The 21,602-nt window shown below is 50.0% G+C and overlaps 3 protein-coding genes across 13 annotated transcripts; 1 reads left to right on the top strand and 2 right to left on the bottom strand.

The window, feature by feature from the left end:
* Positions 1 to 1,553: 1,553 nt before the first annotated feature.
* On the bottom strand, positions 1,554 to 9,327 carry LOC120895876 (E3 ubiquitin-protein ligase Topors-like). The gene is made up of 5 exons (XM_040299584.1): positions 9,158 to 9,327; positions 6,383 to 7,384; positions 5,897 to 6,315; positions 2,598 to 5,823; positions 1,554 to 2,515 (listed from the first exon to the last, which is right to left on the bottom strand). Exons 2-4 carry the CDS (start codon positions 6,620 to 6,622, stop codon positions 2,673 to 2,675), a joined length of 3,810 nt encoding a protein of 1,269 aa, XP_040155518.1. The 5' UTR covers positions 6,623 to 7,384; positions 9,158 to 9,327; the 3' UTR covers positions 1,554 to 2,515; positions 2,598 to 2,672.
* Positions 7,734 to 19,425, top strand: LOC120895874. 11 transcript variants are annotated; one of them, XM_040299574.1, is made up of 15 exons: positions 7,734 to 7,876; positions 8,670 to 8,840; positions 10,327 to 10,992; positions 11,067 to 11,246; positions 11,607 to 11,762; positions 11,882 to 11,979; positions 12,142 to 12,414; positions 12,528 to 12,762; positions 13,131 to 13,208; positions 13,890 to 14,105; positions 14,181 to 15,299; positions 15,967 to 16,043; positions 17,410 to 17,756; positions 17,820 to 18,542; positions 18,604 to 19,425. In XM_040299574.1, the coding sequence occupies exons 2-15, from the start codon at positions 8,789 to 8,791 to the stop codon at positions 18,752 to 18,754; spliced, it is 4,371 nt and encodes a 1,456-aa protein (XP_040155508.1). In that variant the 5' UTR covers positions 7,734 to 7,876; positions 8,670 to 8,788; the 3' UTR covers positions 18,755 to 19,425. The 11 variants fall into 11 exon arrangements, with proteins under 11 accessions (XP_040155508.1, XP_040155511.1, XP_040155507.1 ...); XM_040299577.1 differs by lacking the exon at positions 7,734 to 7,876 and adding an exon at positions 7,995 to 8,182; XM_040299573.1 differs by lacking the exon at positions 7,734 to 7,876 and adding an exon at positions 8,111 to 8,229.
* A 14-nt stretch (positions 19,426 to 19,439) lies between these two features.
* LOC120895878 (esterase E4-like) lies at positions 19,440 to 21,413 on the bottom strand. The gene is made up of 4 exons (XM_040299586.1): positions 20,497 to 21,413; positions 20,069 to 20,419; positions 19,705 to 20,003; positions 19,440 to 19,638 (listed from the first exon to the last, which is right to left on the bottom strand). Exons 1-4 carry the CDS (start codon positions 21,403 to 21,405, stop codon positions 19,470 to 19,472), a joined length of 1,728 nt encoding a protein of 575 aa, XP_040155520.1. The 5' UTR covers positions 21,406 to 21,413; the 3' UTR covers positions 19,440 to 19,469.
* Between the last annotated feature and the right edge of the window lie 189 nt (positions 21,414 to 21,602).

The following is a 21,602-nucleotide window of genomic DNA, read 5'->3' as shown; positions in this document are numbered from 1 at the left end:
TCTAACGGAAAGTTCATTCCACCGGGGCGTCACGTGAGCCATCGTCACACACGCACGCGACTGAAACTCTCAGCTTTTTTTTGTTTTGTTTTATTTTTTTTTTGCAGCCCACATATGCTCCCAAACATAAATTGCCATCGGGAAAACAATGGCAATAATGAAGCACATACACACAAACACACACTCAAGAGATAACTACTCCCGCCGCACCGCGAACCGGAAGAGGGATTGATAATTTATGTGAAGTGTGCATGGGGAGGAGAACAAAAAAAAACCGGGGTGCGCTAAGAAGCTTCCTTCTACGTTGCGGGAACTGTTTTCCCTCTCTCACTCTCTCTCTCTCTCTTTCTCTTCTGTAGTGCGAAAAGCGCTAAACAGATGCATCCGCGTCATGGGAGGAACTGGAAAGCGCCAGCGCGGCGCCTAATTATCATTCCCATGGGCACCACCACCTCCACAATGGGAACCTGGGTAGGTGCGCCGGTGTGATCCGACCCTTATCCATCGATGAAGAAGATTTGTTCCGTTTCAACGGGAGTTATGCTTTCCAAAACCACCCACAATATCATCTAGTCTCTCAAGTTGAAGGTCGAACCACGGGCATTTGAACGGGGGCATGATGAACGGTGAGCAGGATGATTACGTTTGCTGGCCAGATTTCGCAACACATGTGTGGCTTAAAAGGGAAGGGGGGTTTACAGCTATGAGAGGTCATGACCTTTATGGCGGTGTAAAGCTGGGTAGCTCCCGCTCCGCGGTTTGCGGTTAGTCTGATGTTGCCGGGAGTGGTATTTGGTCAGGTTTTTACAGGGAGGGGGCAGGTGGATTCTAATGATGCACAATTCGCAACAGCTGACAGTAATTGCATGCATGATACTCCCGATTTGGAGGGTTGCAATTTAAACGCGCTAGTTCACATGTGCGTCATACCACTGCCGAACATATTGCGCCTTATACAGGCTTTCCAAAATTTTAGCTCATCTAACTTAAATCGGTCCACCAATTAGGGCAACGGTCAGAAAGTAGATAGTCCTGAGACCTGAGATGCTCTAATAGCAAAAAGATCCTATCGTAGCACACTTAAATGAAGGTCTGCAGTGTTGTACACTAGGTTTTCAGCAGTTTTAGGGCCGTTTTGAACTCTTTGTCAAAAAAAAACTGGACAATCCTTTCTATCGGATGAAATTTAAACCTCTTCCGATCTTCACAGATCGTTAGAATAATTACAGTGTGCTTGACTTACTGCATCTGCCCGACTGCAACTGAAGGTCACGTTCAATTCAGGGTAAAGTTTCTTGGACTTTGTACTAAGTCAGGGAAGGATAAACGGAATTTTGAGGCATCCATTCAGTCTTTCTTCATGTCTTCAGAGCAGATTTCATCCCTCTTACACATTCTTCACTCATTTCCAAAGCTAAAATCTCCAGTCTTTGAATTCTTCGATCATTTCTCTTCAGTGCTTTAGATCCTACTCGATCTCTTCTTCCAGTAAAGGTCGGTAAAATGTTCTAGAACTCGTGGACGGTGTGTACCTGGAAAGAAGTAAACTTTGATTATTTCATTATCATCTGTTTTATTATCGTTGAAATAGAAACGGCCATTGTATTTTTTTGTTTGTTTGTTTGGAATTGGAAAATAGTACTTTACAAATGTCAGCCAAAAGGTCGCGCGAAACCTTGCACACTGTCACGGCATACACACACACAAGCACACGCACGCACCATTCGTAATACAGTTTTCATTTCGAGCGAGTCCCAAAGTTCAAATCTCCTGCTCTAGTAAAAATGCTCCTGAGCGCTGCTAAACCGCTTGCGTTTCTTTTCTGCCGTTTAAACCTCCCACTAACTCTCTCCCTCCCTCTCTCTCTCTTGCACAATGCACCAAAACCAACATGAGCTAGACATGTCGATTTGGACTGAAAAACTTCACTTAAAGAGCTAAGACTCGGCATGCCGCGCGCTAGAGTAAACCGAACACACGATGGGGAGTTCACTTTTGCTACCTTAACGTATATACACGAAACAATTACAGATTGCTTACACTTTACAAACTTACGGATTATGCACGACCCGCTTGGGCAGTTTCGGTGAGTGTAGTGGGTAGATGTGTCGAAGCCCTATAGCTTGTGTGCTCGTCTCTATACCTTACCATCTACAATCCCTACACGCTGTGTGCTTTAGCAAAACTGTGTCGCTTTAAAGAAAGGGTCTGCCGCTTCCTTTTACACATCCATTGCCCGATGGTGTACACCTAGACAGGCTAGAGCACGCTGGAACAACAAGCGCACACTTTTGGGGCAACCGATGTCACTATTCTTTTAGTGATAACGACTTTGAGTTTTATACTTTTAGTGCCTATACCCTAGCAAGTGACCCTAGCAACGAACATTTTGGTACTGAGCCGTCGTTTTCTCTCCGTTCATTCATGTGTTTCATAAAACGGTAACCGCCGCCTGCTAGAAACAACTTCTCATTGTATCCGTCTTTGAACGTAACAACAGCGTACGCGTGGAGACCTACAAACAAACAAGCAAAGAGATGGCATGTTTAGTATTTTACACCTTTGTTTCAAAACGGCAATCAACTACCAACACTTACCTCGTACCGTTTGAAGATGCTTTGCTTCGTCCTGAGTTACAACCAATCGATAAAATCGATAACGCGCAGTAAATCTCACAGCTGCAGCTGCACACCGGCACTTCCTCCATCGGCTGCTGCTGCTGGTGGTGGCGCCGGCGCTTCGAGCACGCACGGTGCGACCGACACGGGATCCTGCACACCGACCCCCTCCAATACTTCGACAGCGATCGGTGGTTGCGCGATTGCCGCATCGACCCCATCGATGACGCCACCGCCACTGCTAACTACTTCCTCCGTTGCCATGATTTCGTCCATCGTTCCGTCGATCGCATCGAGCCCGAGGACGGAGGAGGGCAGCGGCGAATCGCTGTCCATCGTGCCCATGCTTTCGATCAGCTGGAGCGGCGAGGCGACCGAAGCTGGCAGCGCGAGCGATTGCGAGGACAGCGATGGTGACGGCGAAACGGACGTCGTGGACGGTGGGAATGATATCGACGAGAAGGGGGAGGCGGCCGCCGACGAAAGGGCACGATCCTCGGGCAGCAGGAGCGCACGGTGCTGCTGCTGCTGCTGCTGGTGTTGGTGGTGGTTGGTATCGCTTTCCGCCCAGCTTAACGTCGGCTCGAAGATCGATTCCGATGCGCCGGTGTTGCTTTCGTCCACCTCGAGCAGGCTGCACGGGGGTTGATGGTGTTGATCGTTGTCGGCGGTTGGCAGTTGTAGTTGCGCCTGCATGTACTGCTGGCCCGGGTCTTGCAGGGGCCAGTGCTGCTGCGGATGCACGGACATGGACGTGAGCGTCGGATTGAACGACACGCTTGACGAGCACGTTGGTGCTGGCACGGCGATAACGGAGGAAAATCGGGAACTGTTCCATCCGCTCGATACCGGGACCTCCGGTTCCGAGTCGGTCGACGAGCCGCTGGAAGAGGACAGCTGTATATCGTTGTCCTCGGTTGGTTCACACTTCAGCGGCTCTTCCTGTTTCACGTCCGCGTTCGTTTCTTCCCCAACCGTCAACCGCGAGCTGGTTGGTGCTTCCTCGCCACCCGGTCCTGAGACACCCGAACCGGACGCTGGCTCCTCGTCTACCACCATCGCATCGTTCGTCCGGCCGCCCGACGATGATTTAGTGTAGTGGCATCGTTTTATGATGACACTTTTGAGCTTGCGCTCCCTACACTCCGCCCCATCGACCGTCGTCACGTCGATGGTGGGCGATACCGACGGCCTGGATGCGATGACGTAGTGCGCCCCGGTTGATGCGCCTTCCTCCAGCAGCGGCGTCGAGCGTGTCTGCTCGTTCTCGGACGCCGGTTTGGTACGTTTTTTGCTTCTGCCGCCGCTGCGTGCCGATGCGCTGCGCGATTTGGATGATTTCGATTTCGTTTTCGACTTTGTGCCCGCGCCTTTCGCACCAACGCTCTCCAACGCTGTCGATGACTTCTTTTTCGCCTTGCTACGACACGGTTTCGCTTTGGCAGAGGTCGTCGTCGCGACGTTCTTTTCCTTGGCGGCGCGTTTCGATTCCTTCTCGGTCGCTTTTCGGCTGCGCTTCTTCTTCGAACGGCCCTTCGAATCGGTCTGCGTCGACTTTAGCCGTGTTATGTAGGCGGCGTGTGCCTGCTGCTGGTTGGTGTTTCGCCGCAGCTGCCGTCCACATTCGATCTCGACGATCACGTTCTTGCGATACGCAGTGGCACAGTTGCTACCGCACGCGTAGCTACTGGACGAGCTGCTGCTTCTGCTGGCACTGCTGCTGCTGGTGTTGCTGCTAGTGCCCGTGTTGCCCAAACCGCTCGTTCTTCCATTGCTTTCTTCCTCGCTGCTGCTGTCGCTACTGCTGCTGAGGCTTCTGCTGCGATCGTGGCTACTGCTGCTACTACTGCTGCTACTACTACTGTCGCTGCTGCTACTGCTACTGCTGCTGCTGCTGCTGCTGCTACTCCTATTACGCCGCTTCCTCGACACACGCTTCGCCGCCTTGGGCTGTGTGTTCTTTTTGTTCGGTCGTCTCCTTTTCCGCTGCCCGTAGTCCGGATCATCGTTCGAGTCCGTTTCGCTACCCTTCCCGGAAATCGCACGCCTGCCCGGCGGCAAATTAAACAGCGAGTCACAGTCGCTATCGTCCGAATCGCTCGCCTCGTAGATACTCTTCACCCCAATGCCGCCCGAGTAGCGCGTCAACCGTGGCCGCGCGTAATACTTTGTGCGTAGTGCGGCGCTACCACTCGCCACACTGCCACTGCTGCCTCCGGTTCCCCCATTACCACCACCACCGCAAGCTCCTCCTGCACCACCGCCCCCACAATACCCCGAGCTGGTCGATGCGCCATTGTTGTAGTCCTGGTTGGCGGCCGTCTCTTTCTTCATCAGGTTTACCAGCTGCTGGCGCGTGCCACGCGCGGTTGGGCCGGCGTCGGCCAGCGGTTCTTCTGCCACGAACACCACATCACTATCGCTGGCCGATTCCAGATCGACCACGTGGTCGGGTGTGCGCAGATGGGGCGGCTTCTGTGCCAACACGAACTGGCAGTCGTCCGAATCGCTCGACGAGAGAAGGATGTTTTCCGTCGGCACGGCGCTCGAGGCCGCGGTAGAGGTTAGGGGCACACGTGGAAGCACATTCACTCCCTGCTGCTGCTGCTGCTGCTGCTGTTGTGGCTGGGAAGCGGATACGACGACGGGATGAAGCTCCTCATTCCCGGCGCTATCGACCAGCGAGCGAAACTCAATGTGCACATCAGCCGTTCGTCCTGTCCGCTGGTTGGTGCTCGCGGTGCCGGAACTGCTGCTGCCACCGTTCGCACCGTTACCAGCAGCTCCTTCCCCTGCTGCAGCCGCACCGTTGGACGTCTCGTTCGTCGACGATGTGCTGGCGGACGGTTCGGGCAGATACACGATGTCATCGTTGTCCTCTTCCGACGATGAGATGATGACCTCGCCGCTGCGCACACGGCGCGGCTGGTAGTAGCGCGGATTGTACTGGACGCACCGATCGTACCCGATCATATCGTACGGCGAGCGGGCAAAGTTGGTACACTCGTGCTGGAAATGTTCGCCCGTTTCCAGCGGCATGTGGCGCAGGATGCGCAGCAGGAACTCGCGGGAATCAATGTCGTGCGTTTGTAGCAGATCTTCCAGCACGTTCATGTTCGGTGCGTGCACCGCTATGTTTACCCCGAGCACCAGCAGATCCCTGTGCATGTAGGAAAGAACGCGATGCATCTGTGCCGGATTTTCTCTAAAATTGTTGAAGCAAAAATGGAGAGTAGGTGGTTAGCCACTTCGGTCGATCAGGAACAGCGCCAGCTTACCTATAAAATGCGGCCGACGTGTCCCGAAAGCGTCCGTTCAGATCCGGCATCGGACACGCGTACAGTCGGTTCGAGTAGACGAACTGTCGCCACCGGAGCTGATCCTGCCGGCTCGGGATCGGCTGGTTGCCGTACTCGCTTATGAATCGGTCCACCTCGCTCGACTGGTGCAGCAGCAGCTCCTGCAGCCGGTCGTTGTTCGACTGCAGGCGCAGCGTCATGTTCGACGGTATGCTGTAAGCGGCGAACCGCGGCGAGTTGGACAGGAACAGGTTCAGTTCGTGGTACGTTTCCCGGTTGCGTGCCCGGGCCTCGGTCGCGGTCGGCACCGGGATGGTGTGCTGCTCGAAGCAGTCGATCGATTTGTAGTACACGATCGACAGGAATCGCTGCTTGCACAGTGGACATTCTGGCTTGACCTAATGGGAATGGGAAATGGGCGGATGAAAAATGGCTCACTCGGTGGCTCTACGACGCAGTACGGACCTTGCTCCACTCCAGCAGGCAGCGGAAGCAGAACTGATGCTTGCACGAGTTGGCAAATGCTGGCTGGCGACACTTCCCGAGACAGATCGCACACTTGGGCGGCGGTGAGCGGCGACCGTCCGCCGTTTCTTCGGCCTCCTCCGACGACGAGCTGTACACCACCTCCGGACGGGGCGGTGTGACGGAGAGTGGAAGAATTTCCGGTGTGGGTGGACAGTCATCCACGGGCACTTCCTCCATGGTGGCAGGCTAACTGCTAGACGCTGGACCCCCGTTTACAGCCCCTCGCGTGCGGGCAATGTTTTCTGGGTATGCTTTTTACTAACTCTCTACACACTGGCACTACTACTTTGTGTCAGGGAAGAATCGAGAATGTACAGTCTGCCGCAGGCCCTACCAAGCGCATCCAATCTGCCTGATTTAGATTCGATGCACACCTCAAATGCCTACTTGTTTCACTGTATCAAACCAACCGAGGGCTTTGTTTTGCGTGGCGTTTGCATATTCTCCTCCACCGTTAATGCGACTGGCAGCGCATAAAGGTTGCTGTGTGGTTCGCACACGGACAGCTCAGTCTGGCAGCCATTAGCACGGGGGCACGGGCACCTTTTTCGCTCGTTTGCACCGTACGGGGCCCGCACACACTACCGTCCGGGACGGGCCTCAAAGTAAACACATAACAAAACGCGACGCTGGGTTATATTGGCAAGACACATTAATGAATTTCACGAATCGATACAATCAAGTATTTTCTTCCTCCGAACCACACAGTGCCACAGGAGAAACGACCAAAACAGCTCGCACACACACAGTCAGCGCCCGCACGTTCGGATAAACACAGTGCACGCACACATGCGCACGGTTTGCTGCTCGCGGTTTGACGTTTCGGGAAAAGCACACAAAGTGTGCGCTTGGGAACAAAATTTACCCCAAGGTGGGGTGGATTTTTATGAAAATTGTATGTGATTTACGTTTAAAATTTGTTATGAAACGTTGGAAGATCTGAAAATAGTAAAAGCAGCAAATTAATCATTTTTTGCATCATTTTAGAACAGTAAACAAAATGTGCTAAAAAGAGTGGTACGAATTTTATAGCAAAGCCCGTTTTAGCACAAACTACGAAGCGAAATTTCAATCTCTCTGCGTTAATGGTTGCATTGTGAATGAAAAGTGATCATCGGCTCAAGCTCATTGCACAAAATACTTTTGTTTTTAATGAAAACAATCAAAAATATAATCGCTCTTTGTTTTGGTTGCATATCATGGCGTGTGGAATGTTGCGCACAGTTTAGCACGCACTGTAGGACCTGTCAAACGCAAATGTAAACGGAAGGTTTTGTTTTGATTTTTTTAAACGTCCGGTAAATAAAACAAGCACGGAACGGAGGCGATTTTATGCAAAAACTATTGAAAAATAGCAGTGTAAAAAGGGTGAACTATGAAGAAAGTGCAAGTGTTGTAGCAGATTTCATTGTTTTCCAATCAAACAAGTTGGTATGTGTGAGGATGGTCTTAGATGTCTTATCATCTACAATGGTTCGCTGACCGGACCGATTCACCTCATCAACTAGATATCTTTCTCGCATTTTAAGCTCACAAATGACACCCCCGAAAGCTGCTGCTGACCGTCGGCCACACAAATAAAAGCATCCTCTCTCGCTCTCTCGCACGCGCACACTTTTCCGCGGATGCGTGCGCATCGCCGTCCTCAGCCTGCTGGGGGCCGCGCCAGCAAACAACCCCGATCGGGAGACAAGATTTTGAAATCGAAACTGCCGCAGCATCAGTAGCGAACGGACGGTAAGCGAGTGCGGTACGGTTATAGGTTGGCCCCCGATCGTCAGCAGGTTGGTAGGAGAGCATCCGGTAAACGGCAAGGACCGGTCGACCGGGCGATCGTCACTCCGGTGGTCGCGGGAGGAGGCGTAAGGAGGAATGCGCGGGCGCCCGATCTTAAATTAGAACACATCGACGTCGTGGTCGTCGCGGTCGTCGTCGGGCACCGCGCGCGCTGCCTTTCCAAAGATATTTTCCTTCCACGTCCATATCTCGAACCCCGTCTCTGTTTGCCCGCTTACTATCGCAGTTGGCACTGCACACAACACACACAGTCGCTGGGTGTGTTTGTGCATGCGTGTGCGCGTGTGTGTGTGCTGAGCAGGAAGTGTTACCGCGCAAAGCAGCGGAGTTAAGCGGGGTCGAGAATTAGTAGTGCGAGATCTCTTCTCATTAACCCACACTGTGATTTTTCTTACTTTTAACACCGTGTGCATCTGCATTTCCACAGCATCCGGCAGCTGATACGAAAGTGAGAGTGAGAGTGTGAGTGTGCGTTTATGTGATAAAGTGGTGCGATAAGAATCGACCCGGCGGGATCCCATTAGTAAGAGAGAGGAAGCCGACAAGATGTCTGGTGACACGCAGGCCAAGAAGCGGAAGGATAAGAAGAGGAAGAAAGGTAAGTGTGGCCATCAACAGCACAAGGAACCGGCGTGAGATAACGACCGGGAGCCTTGCTACACCAATTGCTGACCGCAGGCACAGCATCTGCGGACACATTCGCTGGCCCTGCCCGCCCGAAGCGCCAAGCTCTCTTATCGGATGGAACGGCGTTCTGGCGTAGCGGCCGCTATTTAGGACCGTTTTTGACCGTAGCGGAGGTTCGCTTGGTCCCGTCTCGGCGGTCTTCCCTTGAGGTCGCTTTTAAATTAGAACATTATTAGCTTGTCTGAAAAATCTTTAAATAGCTCGCGGCGCTCTTGGCGTTGAACTTACCGTTTCTCTGGTCTGGTCTTGCCGTGCTGCTGGTGTTCGGTCCCTTTTTTTTCGGCAGGTCGGTTTTCCTCCATTCTAGCAGCGACGAAAGTGGCAAGAATGTCGTAATATATTTCCATACGCCGTGCGCTTTCTTGCGGAGGGTTTAGTCGCATTTTGAAGGGGGTAAATAAGGCAAAAAAGGGCATTGTGGATCACTGAGGATGGCTACTTGATTAAAGCATGGTGATTGATTTGAAACCCATGGCTACGGAGCTATGATTATAGTGTAGAATTAAAGACACATTTAGAAAAGATCAATTGAGGATCGTTTATATTTGGTCAATTATGAGTTTTATAACATTTTAATCACGTGCTTCTAATAAGAATCTTAAACAAATCATCAAGAAATTGGTTTTATCGCGGAAAAATGACCCTTTTCCATCGGACTGCGTATGAAACACATGAAACGCAATTTAAAACTAGCCGCGCCATGTTTACCCCATTAATAAATGACTCCTTGACGTGGATTGCGCATTTAAAAATTTCCATTTGCAAAACATTGCAAAAAGAATGCCCCAACAACGAGGTCGGTAAACAATGACCCAGGTCAGGCGGTCGAGGGATTAAGCTGAAGGCGCGCAGATACAAACCACCGTCAAGTGCGCCACTACTGGTTCCACGCCCGACGCGCCCTGGTACGCGGAGGACGCAAAAGTACATGCCCGCATTAATCGTAGTCCGTCGTCCGTTAAGCGGGGAAATTCTGTGTGTGCCGTGTTTTCTTTCCATTTCCCTTTTTTGACGGCACATCGTCTGATGTTTTTCCTTCCACACTAGCGACGTTCCACCTGCTCTGTTTGCCGTTAGCACTAAGCCGGCTTTTTTATATTTTGGTTGCTTTTGTTTCGGTTGGGGTCTATTGCCGGTAGTTCGCTTACGTGGCGCCATCTCCCTCCCGCTCTAGGGTGGCGCGTGATGTAAAAATATCGTTCAGCAAAAGTCGTTAAAGCAGAAGCGGGAAGCGGAAAGTGGGCAAGTGGTGTATAGAAAGTGAGAATGCCGCGTGTTTGCTGACGTGTGCCACGTCACATGCCATGCGATGCTTGAAATCGGGAAACGAGCCAACACCAACACTAAGAAGGTTCTAATAATGGTGTTTTGCCTTTTGCGCTTTGTCTACGTTTCAGATGATGAAGATACGGTGAAGGAAACGACGGTCCATGCACCGAAGCAACCGTCGGCCGGCGCTGCCCAGGCCGCGAAGGAACCGGGCGATGTGCAGATGCACATCCAGAGCGACCACGGCACTGGCGGCCACTGGTGTGCGAAGGTCGTGTTCTTCATCCTGCTGGCCGGTCTCGGTGCACTGATTGGGCTGATCATTATGGAAAATCAGGGCGTCTCGAACGAGGACACGCCACTGTCGGAATCTCGGTACTCGGAGTTCTTCAACGGTTGGGTGGACGAAAACCGGCAGGACGATCATCACCACGATGAAGTGCTGGCCGCCATCAACTCGCTGGACGATCACGACGATGAGGGTGATGCGCATCACGCAGTGGAAGATCACGATGGTGGTGACGATGATGGACACGATCAGGACGGAGATGATGATGATCATGATGATGGTGCACCGTACGCAGAGGAGGAAGATCACGACGATGATGAGGACGGTACGGAGGTGCAGGATGATGATGAGGATGAAGGACCGGCATCGAAGCTGGATGACGATGAGGTAGAGGAGATCTACACTCAGCAGGAAGCAGCCGAACAACAACAAGCGGCTGCTGCTGATGATGATGATGATGGAGATGACGATGGGCAGGATGATGATGACGAGGACGATGATGCCGGTAAGTTACAGAAACGGTCTGGTAACCTGTTGTAGGTCGTTTGTAATTATGTCTCAGCTCCTGGCACGCTCTAGGTGCCAACGATCAAACCAATGCTGTTGATGATGATGATAATGATGATGATGATGATGATAAGAAGAATGAGGAAACAGTTGTTGGACAGGATAATGATGATGATAACGACCAGGACCAGGATGACGACGACGATGACGATCAAAATGACAAAACTGAGGCGGAAGATGAGACTGAAAACGGTAATTTGAGGAATAATTGGTTAATTTTTCAAAATTCTAAAATCGATCCAAAAGACAATCGAATGAATTTGAAGTGTGATGTCACGTGCTTCCTGTCATAATCATATTTGTTTGCTTTTATCGCTTTTCAAGACCCAGAATGGTCTTTTTCGCAGTATTACACAATCGCTAACATTTTGTTTCAAGCTAGAATTTGGTCATTTTTCGTTCAGCTTTGAAGGGAAAAGTTTTTTAAACTAGTTTCAAGTTTCAAACTAGCTGTTTTTTTTTTTGGTTTTTTTTTATATAAAACTTTTTCACTTATCAGCTTTTTTTGAGTAGAGTAATTTTACTGAAGTCATATGTTCTTTCACTCTTTAGTTTTGACAAATAGTAAGACAGAATTGGAAGATGACAATGATGAAAATGATGATGATAATGATGAAGATAATAATGATAATAAAAATGCTGCCGCGGAACAGGACAACGATGATGAGAATGAAGAAGATGATAATAAGAATGTAGATAGCGAAGAAGGTAATGTCGATCTAGTGCTTTTGATTTCCATGCTTTTTTATATGGTTTGTGTGTGTTTTAAGTGAAAGATCAAATCCAGGATAGCAAATAATTAACTTCAGTTTTCTTCTATTCCTCAGAACCCGCTGGAAATGCTGACGACGATGACGACAATCAGAATGAAGCAGCAAATGAGGATGATGATGACGATCAGGATGATACTCCATTCGATGAAGTTGTGAGTTTTGCAAAACTATATGTTTTGTATTTTTTTGTTTTAAAAACAGTAGTATTAATTGTTTGATTGTTTTGTCTGTTTGTTGATATTTGAATGTTTGCTCTTTTTTCTTATTTTTTATTTTGCTTCGTTTGTTTCTTGCGCTGCTTATACCGCTTTCAGAAGCGATCTAATGCTTTGAATGATAATTCTAACCAAAACGCTCCAACGATCAACGAAGACACAGTGCAAACATCTGTCCCTGAACCGGAACGAAATCAGGTGCCTGTAACGACAACTGTCCCGTCAACCGAAGGAGTAGTTACGGGCGACACGCTCAAAGATCAAATGGACGAGTTAGTTCGAAACTATAACAAACTAGCGGAGTCGTTAGACGTACCGAAGGTTGAGGAGGTTGTCGATGTTCCGGACACGATCGCGGCACAGGCGAATGAGGTGGGGATGAATAGCGCATGAGATTGGAATGAAGTGTGGTTTTGCTTAAGTTTGTTTGCTCGCGTGTGGTAAAATCCTTTCGACAATCAATTAAATCATTTCTTAACTCATAGGACGCGAACGATGACGGTGATGAAGAAGAAATTCTGGAAGTTACCCGTGGATCTCAGCTAGCAAACGACGATGACGACGATGATGTGGATGATGATGATGCTGCATTCAACGAGCTCGTGGACAACGACGGAGGAGAAGAGGAATATCTGGAGAAGCTCCGTGCAGAGCAGCAGCGACGTGCAGCAGCGGAAGAAGAACGCAGAGCCGCTGCCGAGCCGGAAGAGGAAACTTCACGTAAGTGACGATGGGGGACAAACAATAAAAACGGATCGAACTGAAGCGCGTACGGTACGCAGATACTACAGAATCACACAAAATTTATGATATACGCGCTATTTCGCATTTCTCGCTCTTGATTCCACTTCAATTCCACCAATCATGATCATCATCATCACCTGTTGAACGATTCGATGAGAAAGTGCAACTTATTGCTTATAATCGAGCAAGTAGGCTGGCTAAATCCATGCTGTGTAGCAAAATGATCAAGCATAACTTTATACATGTAGTAGTGGTGGTAGATTTTGTATAAAAAAAAGAAAACACATTTTTGTTCATCTGAAGCAACTAAACTAAGAACAACTCCTGTTGGGCTACACTTTCAGTTACCGTAAAGATCTTTGTCGGTGTCGCACTGCTCGGTGCTGCCCATCTTCTCTTAACTAGTCCACGTGCCCCTACGAGTGAGTTGTCCTGTTTTCCTATTGTATTCGTTGTACAATTTCCGTGTTAGTGTTTTGTTGTTGTTACGATTTATGTTGTGTAGCTTCTTAATTCGTTTAAACCATTGAAAATGTTTGTATCATTTTTGAGTTTTATTATTTCGTTTAGTATGTTGTATTTTGTTTTTTGTTTTTTCTTTCAAATTGACTTACTAGCTTTACTCTTTCTTTGTGTTTCTTACACGTTTTGTATCAATAATTGTGCCACTTTATTGTTTGTGCATGGCGGTTTCTAACACATGCCTTGCCTGTTTTACTTCTTTTTTTAGTTTTTTTGTTTAACTCCGTTACTTATTGTGGTTGCTCAAAGGTTATTGTTTCTTAAAATTGGTTCAATCCTATCGACTGATGAGATGATCTTCTGTCTCTTAACGCTAATAATTTGCACTTTCGAGCTCGATAAATCGTTTCTCACATTTCTACTATACCTGTAAGCTTTTACTTGAAGTTTTGAAGCAACTGTGTAACCATTCAAACCAGTGAAAGGCTTATGAAGCACGGCAACATTTAACACGAGGCTGATTGCATTGCATGACGACAGAATGCAGCGGTTTGTAATGTATCGTGTGTGTGTGCTGTGAATGCCAAATTGTGAGTGTGATAAAATATGGCCAATAATGCGTAATGTTTTCATCATCTAAGAAAAACCAACCAATCAAAGCGACGATAAATCCAACCCGAAGGTAGATCATGTACGTTCCGACGGTGCCGTACCGGCAAACGATAGTGTCGCCGAGCAAAAGAATGCACCGAACGTGCAAATGACCGCTACCAAAACGGTACTGGACGATTTTGTTTATGCAGGTCCAACGGAACAACTGTTATCGGAACAACAGGAGGAAGTGATCGAAGGCAATGGTGAGTGTGTTTTGGCAATTAGCACGAATGAAAAGCATTTCACTGATTGCTGCTTTCTTCTCCTTCTTGCTGTAGTGATCATATTCGACGATAACGACGATGCTGAACGTTACTCTGGCGATGACTACGAGTACGAGCTGGATGAATTGGAAGAGGCCGAAGAAGAGGCGGAACCCGAAGAGGACGCGGAAGAGCAGTTGCTCATCAAGCAGGAGCAAGAAATAGGAGCCTTTGTACCGATCACGTTCGAGGATTTTAGCTCCATGTACCGAGCACCAGCCGAACCCGAAGCTGTTCCGTTGCAAAGCCACCAGGAAGCGGCCTTGCCCGTTCAGCCACCACCGCCCACAAACGAACGACATTCGTCCAAGAAAACGGCAAAAGATTCCCTGCTTGCGCGCAGCAAACCACCAAAGGGAGCGTTTAACAAACTCATCTACGGGCTGCACAAGGACCCGATCGTAATACCGCCCGACGGGACGGAGCAGCAGCAAACCGGGGCGGCACCAGTGGAACGAGCCGAAAATGTAAGTGCGAAGGGTGAGGCAAAGACCGTCCTGACGGCACTGCTTGCGGAAATCCCCTCACCACCGGTTGAGCGCGTTCACGAACACCACCTCCCAAAGCTTGTTGTCCCTCCCGCGGGAACGTCACCAGGTCGCGCGCGAACACCGTCGCCAACGGGCCAGCGAGCTGCAAGGGAAAGGCACGTTGAGTTTCTGTTGCCCGTGCAACAGCCCGAGTTCGAGCTGGACGAGCCGGCGGAGTTTGAGCTGGAGCGCTCCTCGCCCGCCGGTGACAATGGCAGCAAGGAGAACCTGTTCGTGCCGGACACCAGCGAAGAGGAGGAGCTGGAACCGAACGAGTACGCGGAACAGTACAGCGAGTACGCGGAGGAGCAGGACGAGGAGGAACTCGCGTACGAGGAGGAGGAAGAGCTGATCGACGACATCGACTCGGTTCTGCTCAATCAGTACGGTTCGGACGAGGAGGAGGAACCGCTGACTGACGACAACATTCCGCCGGGTGGGGACGACGAGGAGGAGGCGTCCGATGTCGACGACACCGATCTGATGCGACGGTTGGAGGAGAAGTATGGCAAGCTGCCGGCGACCGGTAGTGCAGCTTCGCCGGCGGCCACACCGACCGAGGGCAATGACGAGGAGGACGAGGCGACCGCTGCCGGCTGGACAAGTATTTATGCGTATTAGTGGCCGTAACATCATCGCCCTCCTCGACTCTCTCGTGCCATGTTGATGCCAGAGAGAAAAGAGAGAACAAAGAGTGCACCGCGTGTTGTGTGTGTGTGTGTGTTTTCGCTCGATCGCTCGCTCGCTCGCTCACGTGGCTCACATCGATAGGTTTCATCACAGCTCTGGCGTGTTGAGTAGTGTTCAGTAGTATGCCACAATTTGCACATTTTCATTCTTCATGCTGCTGCTGCCCGCCCATTCCGTACACTCATCCGTAGTAGTAGCGCTGCTTTCCATTCATCCCGCGATTGCTCCACCTTCCCCATCTTCCGTCATCTGCAAAACCTCGCATCAGACAAAACAGTTAAGGATGCCATTTTATATTTGTGTTGTGATTCTGTAGTATCTAGAATAAAAAGCACACAGACAGGGTTTTTACGCTACAAAATGTGCTTCGGCAGGTGTTAAAAGCAAAAGCAAACAGCACTTGATTTTGATTTCCCTCTGTTTTTTTCGGAGAGATATCCCCTCAATAAGAACCGTTTCGCCGCAAAGTATGGACCGGTAAAATTAATTTTGTGCTATTATTTCTGTCTTATTTCCGTTTATCCACCCCTGCTGAACTACTACGCGTACGTGTTCTGTCCCGCGGCCTGTTTGTCGTACAGAAATCCCCTCGAGGGCTGAAGAAGCTGATCGGTCCTACCAGGAAGAACTGAGACGGGCTGAGCAGCAACTCGATGAGGTATGTATGGTGTAGTTTTAGTGTGTACTACAACTCATTTCAGTCACTCTTCTTACGTTCAAGCATTTGTAATGTATAATTTGTTATGATTAATTTTATTTTCTGCACCAAACTTAGGAGTTTGGGTTTGAGTAAACCCTGGGCTTGAGGAAAACCGAAAAATCAACCCAATTCTTCAAACCCCCCCTACCTTTAAAATAGTTTTGCCTGAGTGCACCGGGAGTGCGCACGACTGCTGGTTGTGCGTGTAAGACATCCCCAGAATTAGTTTTTAGAATCAGAAATTAGAAGCAAGCAGGAATTGTTGAACAAGAATGTAGCGCACACCAGAAGATGAACGTTGAATTTTTCCTATTGTGATAGCACAACTCTAAATCAGCATGGCCAAAGATTAGTACGAGATATTCTCTCAAACATCACTAGGAGCAAGGACGCAATGAGACTGCTGGACTAAAAATCACACTTGACAAGACCTACGACCTACTGACTGACACAATGTTTGTGGAAAGCAAACGAGACTAACGCTAGCGTGCTCTCTTTACTGTAGAGTGTGAATAAATACAAGATAGTGTAGAGTTTGCGCACGTTTGTGTGTGTGTGTGTGTGTGTGTGTGTGTGTGTGTGCCTGTGTGTATTGATCTGTGATGTAAAACAGTTAGAACCTCTTCCACTCGAGATTGCCTCGAGGAGTCTCGATGAACACGAGATCGATACAATAATTTGGAAGAAGTTGCTCTAACAAAACAGCGCCCATCCCTTCCCATTCTACAAACACACGCACAAGATTCAACGGGAATGATCTCGAGTTCGTTCTTTCATGGGGGGTTGATTTTGTGTGGTACCGTTTTGGACACCCACCCGAAACGTTTGTACCCATGCCGACACCACGGCTTGCAAGCACACAAAATCACACCGACTGCAACGATCTCGCAGAACCATTCCTTGTGCTGCGAATGCGAAGTTACAGTGTGGCGTTTGCGTTGTGTTTATTATTTTAATTGATTAATGTATTTGCTTTTATTTCTTTTTTTTTATTTCGTTTTTTTCTCCTATGGCTTCCTAAACGCTTCTCTCCTTTTTCTACGTTTTCCAATGCTGCTACAACTCTACTCGCGCATTTAAACCTTTCCCTTTTTCCTGCTCTAACACAACATATGCTTTTGCGGATGGCTCTCCCGTTTTTGTGTGTGTGTGTGCGTGCGTGTGTAATTGTGTGAATTTGTATGCTGCAACATTAACGCCTCGGCTCCACGTTAACATCCTGGATTAATAATAATCAACGCTGCACACAACACCAACAAAATGGACTCTTTTACTCGACCACCCAAAACACCACCACTTCTATTGGCCACTTACTTCGGCTAAGAACAAGCCCCAGGAAGCGCTGGCCGCTTTCGATCGTATATTGCTCCGAACGCCCAACTCGATCGATGCGCTAATCGGCCGAGCGCGATCGTTGGATGCACTGGCAGAGCAGCGGCGCAGTAACGCGATGCTGACGGAAGCGATCGCCGCCTACCGGAAGGTGATCGAGCACGAGCTGTCGGTCGACGACGGCACGCTCAAAACGGTAGCCGAACGGTGCATCGATCGTATGCGCTTCCAGGGCCAGCACGCGCAAGCGATCGAGGTGCATAACGTGCTGATTCGACGATTCGACAACGAACCGCTGTATCGGAATCAGCTCGCCGTAAGCTACCTTTACTTGAACAGGTTCGTTTGATTGGGGGTTTGGTGTGTGTTGAAATTAATAGTAAATATGCTTTCCATTTGCAGACTTGCCGAAGCTAAAGCCGTACTGCACGAGACGCTTCTCCGCTGGATCGACAATGGCTTTGCGCTGGTACACTACGGTTTTGTGCTGAAAACGCTCGACCAAAACATGGAACTGGCGGCCCAGTACCTGCAGGAGGGCATCGATACGGGCCATCCCGGTACGCAGGACGGCCGGTTCTACTTCCAGCTCGGCGATGCGCTCCAGCGGCTCGGGCGCAACAGTGAAGCGCTCGCCGTCTATCGGAAAGGTGTGCAGAAGAAGCTCTTCCGCTCGGTGTACCAGCGCTCGCTGTACAATGTGGACGGGCTGGCGGCCCGGCCCTACTGGACGGAGGAGCAAACGACGCACGCTACCGAGCTGGAGCTGATCCGCGCCAAGTGGCGGGAAGTGCGCGACGAAGGCCTGAAGCTGCTCACCGGTGCCGGTGTGTTTGTGAACGAGTCGGAAAATCTGCGCGACCGGGGTGACTGGAAGCAGCTGGAGCTGTTCTCTCGAGGGGCCCGCGTGGAGCGAAACTGCGCCCGTGCACCGTACACGTGCCGGCTGGTGGAGCAGTACTTCCCCGCTGCCCGGACATGCAAGCGCGGGCAGGTGAAGTTTAGCGTGATGCATCCCGGGACGCACGTGTGGCCCCACTGCGGACCAACGAACTGTCGGGTGCGGGCGCATCTTGGGTTGCGTGTGCCACCGGGGACCTACATACGGGTGGCCGAAGAAACACGGTAAGTTGATCATTGCGTAGTTGTTTCTTAATAGTAATGGGATGTTGTATTCCCCTTTTAGCTCCTGGGAGAATGGCAAGTGGTTAATATTCGACGATAGCTTCGAGCACGAGGTGTGGCACAATGGGACGGAAACACGGTTGGTGTTGATAGTGGATTTTTGGCATCCCGAGCTTACGGAGAGCCAGCGGCGTACCCTGTCACCGATCTAATGCTTGTGTAGTACAGTACGATCGCAAGGGCAGGATTAACAGGATGTGCGTGGAACGCAAATGCATTTTTACCCCCCAAACTTCTCCCTTTTAAGAGCTTTTTACTTCTCCTTATTAGCAGTAAGAGAAAGTGTTGTGGTGCCTTTTGCAAATGCGAGTGAGTTTTACATTAGAAAAGTAGCGTAGTAAGCGTAAAAAACATTACTCAAAAAATCTAAAGTAAAAAAGTGTACTTGTCTCGAATCACACACGGCGGTGTGGTGCAACCAAAGTTGTCGCGTTTGTCGAGCCGTTGCCTACCTTACGTTCGTTACGGGTTATTTGAGTGAGGTTAAACGGTGATGTGTATTATTTTGTAAAGACAGATTCAGCCCTGCAAAGAGCCTATAAAGACGAACAAAATGAAAAAAAAAAGAAGCTAGACGAAAGGGAGGACTCTAACGGACTGATACGGAAGGACGAGAGTTACGAGAGATCACATTTGCTGAGACTGGAAAGAGAATCTTCAGAAATTCAGGTGTGAGGATTTGATGATCGGATAGAGTTACCCCGGACACACCCAGAGCAAAAATCACAAACAAATGGAAATGCAGTGCGCGCAGTGTTTTGTGAAATCAGAAAGCGGTGTCTCCTCATGAAAATGGAGATTAATAAATAGTAATAAATGGAAACGCGTTCCCTTCTTTTATTAAAATTTATACCTTAAGCAGTAGTGCTAGTAGCTGTAAAACCGTGTCCAGAAGTCGAACATGTCGGCATCGTAAAAGTTGATGTACGTTTTCAGAACGGGCTCCTCCGTACTGTTAGAGTTGGTTAGTTCCAAGGCTTGGGGGAATTCGCTGTCGCTCACGCGATCACTATCCCCATCACCTGTTGGTGCAGTTCTGTAATGACACAAACACAAGACTGTGAGAAGGATTCGATCTACACCACTGTACAACTCATCTTACCCTGTGCGTGCAAAGTCTACGATCAACTTTGTCATCACTTGCGTGACCTTTGCGTCTGGCGAGTTGCGCCGAAAGTCGGGAAACAGTATCGGAGCGCGCAAGATGTAGATCAACTCATCGCAATGTACAATGCCAAAGTTTTGCGACTTATCCCGATCCGGCACAAAGATGGAGGAGTACGAGTGTGGACCCTTGTAGTTGAACCGGTACAGATATATGGGGGCCTTTGTGCCCGTGTGATTGGCGTGCTGGCGTACGCTGAGAGTGAGCGGATAGACGAACAGTCCTTCATTAAACAACTGTGAAGGAAAAACATTTAGGCAATTAGTTGGGATTTATTAATGAATGCATCATCTACACTCACCTTCGTTAGTTTGTCGACATTTTCGTGCGTAAAACACTCGCCGATCGACGACTGATTGCCGAAGAAGCGCTCCATCAGGATCGGCAGTGCGTCCGTCTCCTTCGCGCCGCCCAGCACGTTCAGCAGCAGCGTCTTCTGCTGGGCAAACGTTTCCTTCGAACAGTCGGTGTCCTTCAGGATGGGAGCGCTGAACACGAACCCATCGTTTGGCACGATCCCCGTCAGCCAGGGTACGGACAGGTGTGCCCCACGGGCCCACAGCTCCCGCGGAGGTTCCGTCAGGAACGCGTCCGGAACGGTAGCAGCCTCCACCACCGGTCCGTACACGATCACAGGATAGCGCGAGCCGTTCTGTTCGTGCGAGAGCGTTGGTAAACATTTGGAGAGAATACACACAATAACACACACACACACACCGGACTACGTACCGTAAATCCTTTGTAACTGCTCACGAAAAGATCAGCATCGATGGCACGAAGTGCTTCCACCAGTTCACCCGAACTCATCTTGTGGGGCTTTTTAATGCCCAACAGACGAGCCTGTTGGTGGGCAAGCTGTAGCGGGTTAGCTCTTGGAGCACTCCAAGGAGTTAGAGCATTGCCACTGAGACTGATGGCACGTTGGAATAACCCCTCGTTGCCAAGATGCATCAGCTGCAGATGCACGGAAGCACCACCGGCACTATGTCCCATGACCGTCACCAGCTCCGGATCACCTCCAAACGCTTCGATGTTTCGGCGAACCCACCGCAATGCTTCCCGCTGATCCTTCAGGCCAAAGTTTCCACTTGCCGCATCGTCACCGGTCGAAAGGAACCCGAACGCCCCCAACCGGTAAGCGATCGTCACCAGTATTACCGCATTGTCCATCAGCTTTTCCGCTCCCGCAACCAAGGGAGAGTTATATCCGGCCAGAAACCCACCACCGTGGATGTACACCAAGGTCGCTAGCGGAGTCGTTCCATTGTCGGTCGTCCCCTCGTTGCTCACCTTAAACGGTCGATAAACGTTCAGATACAGACAGTCCTCCTTACCCTCGACTCCACGCTCGGGCAGGAAGAGATTTTTCTGCAGACAGGGCGCTCGTGGAATTCTGCCCGATGCATCCAGCTCCTGCCGGTCCGCCCAAGGCTCGTTTGGGACCGGGTTGGCGAAACGAAGTGGCCCAACCGGTGGTTTGGCAAACGGGATACCGATGAACGCTTCGTACCGCTCGCCGTGCAGACTCCGCATCCACGATCCCCGCATACACCCGTCCTGGATGCAGACCCGTGGGACATTCTCAGCTGCTGCAGCGACCAACACAACCGTCAGAATCGCGACCACTCGGTGTGGCATGATGATGGATGGCATTCAACTGACCCTGGCCCTGGTGGGCTGCGTTCTTTTATACCTTGGGCTCCCCATTGGGGTGAATTTCAGCAAACTTTCTCTTCCACTTTCGACACTCCCAATGTGGGAGTGGGAAGTGTTACAAATGCTGGAAAGAGCGTGAAGATCTTGTCTTGACGGGTGGCGAATTCTTAGTATTAGGT

This window comes from Anopheles arabiensis, chromosome 2 (assembly GCF_016920715.1).
Source record: "Anopheles arabiensis isolate DONGOLA chromosome 2, AaraD3, whole genome shotgun sequence".
NCBI classification, from domain to species: Eukaryota; Metazoa; Arthropoda; class Insecta; order Diptera; family Culicidae; genus Anopheles; species Anopheles arabiensis.
Note: the sequence above shows the minus strand (reverse complement) of the source record. Positions and strands in the feature narration are given on the sequence as shown.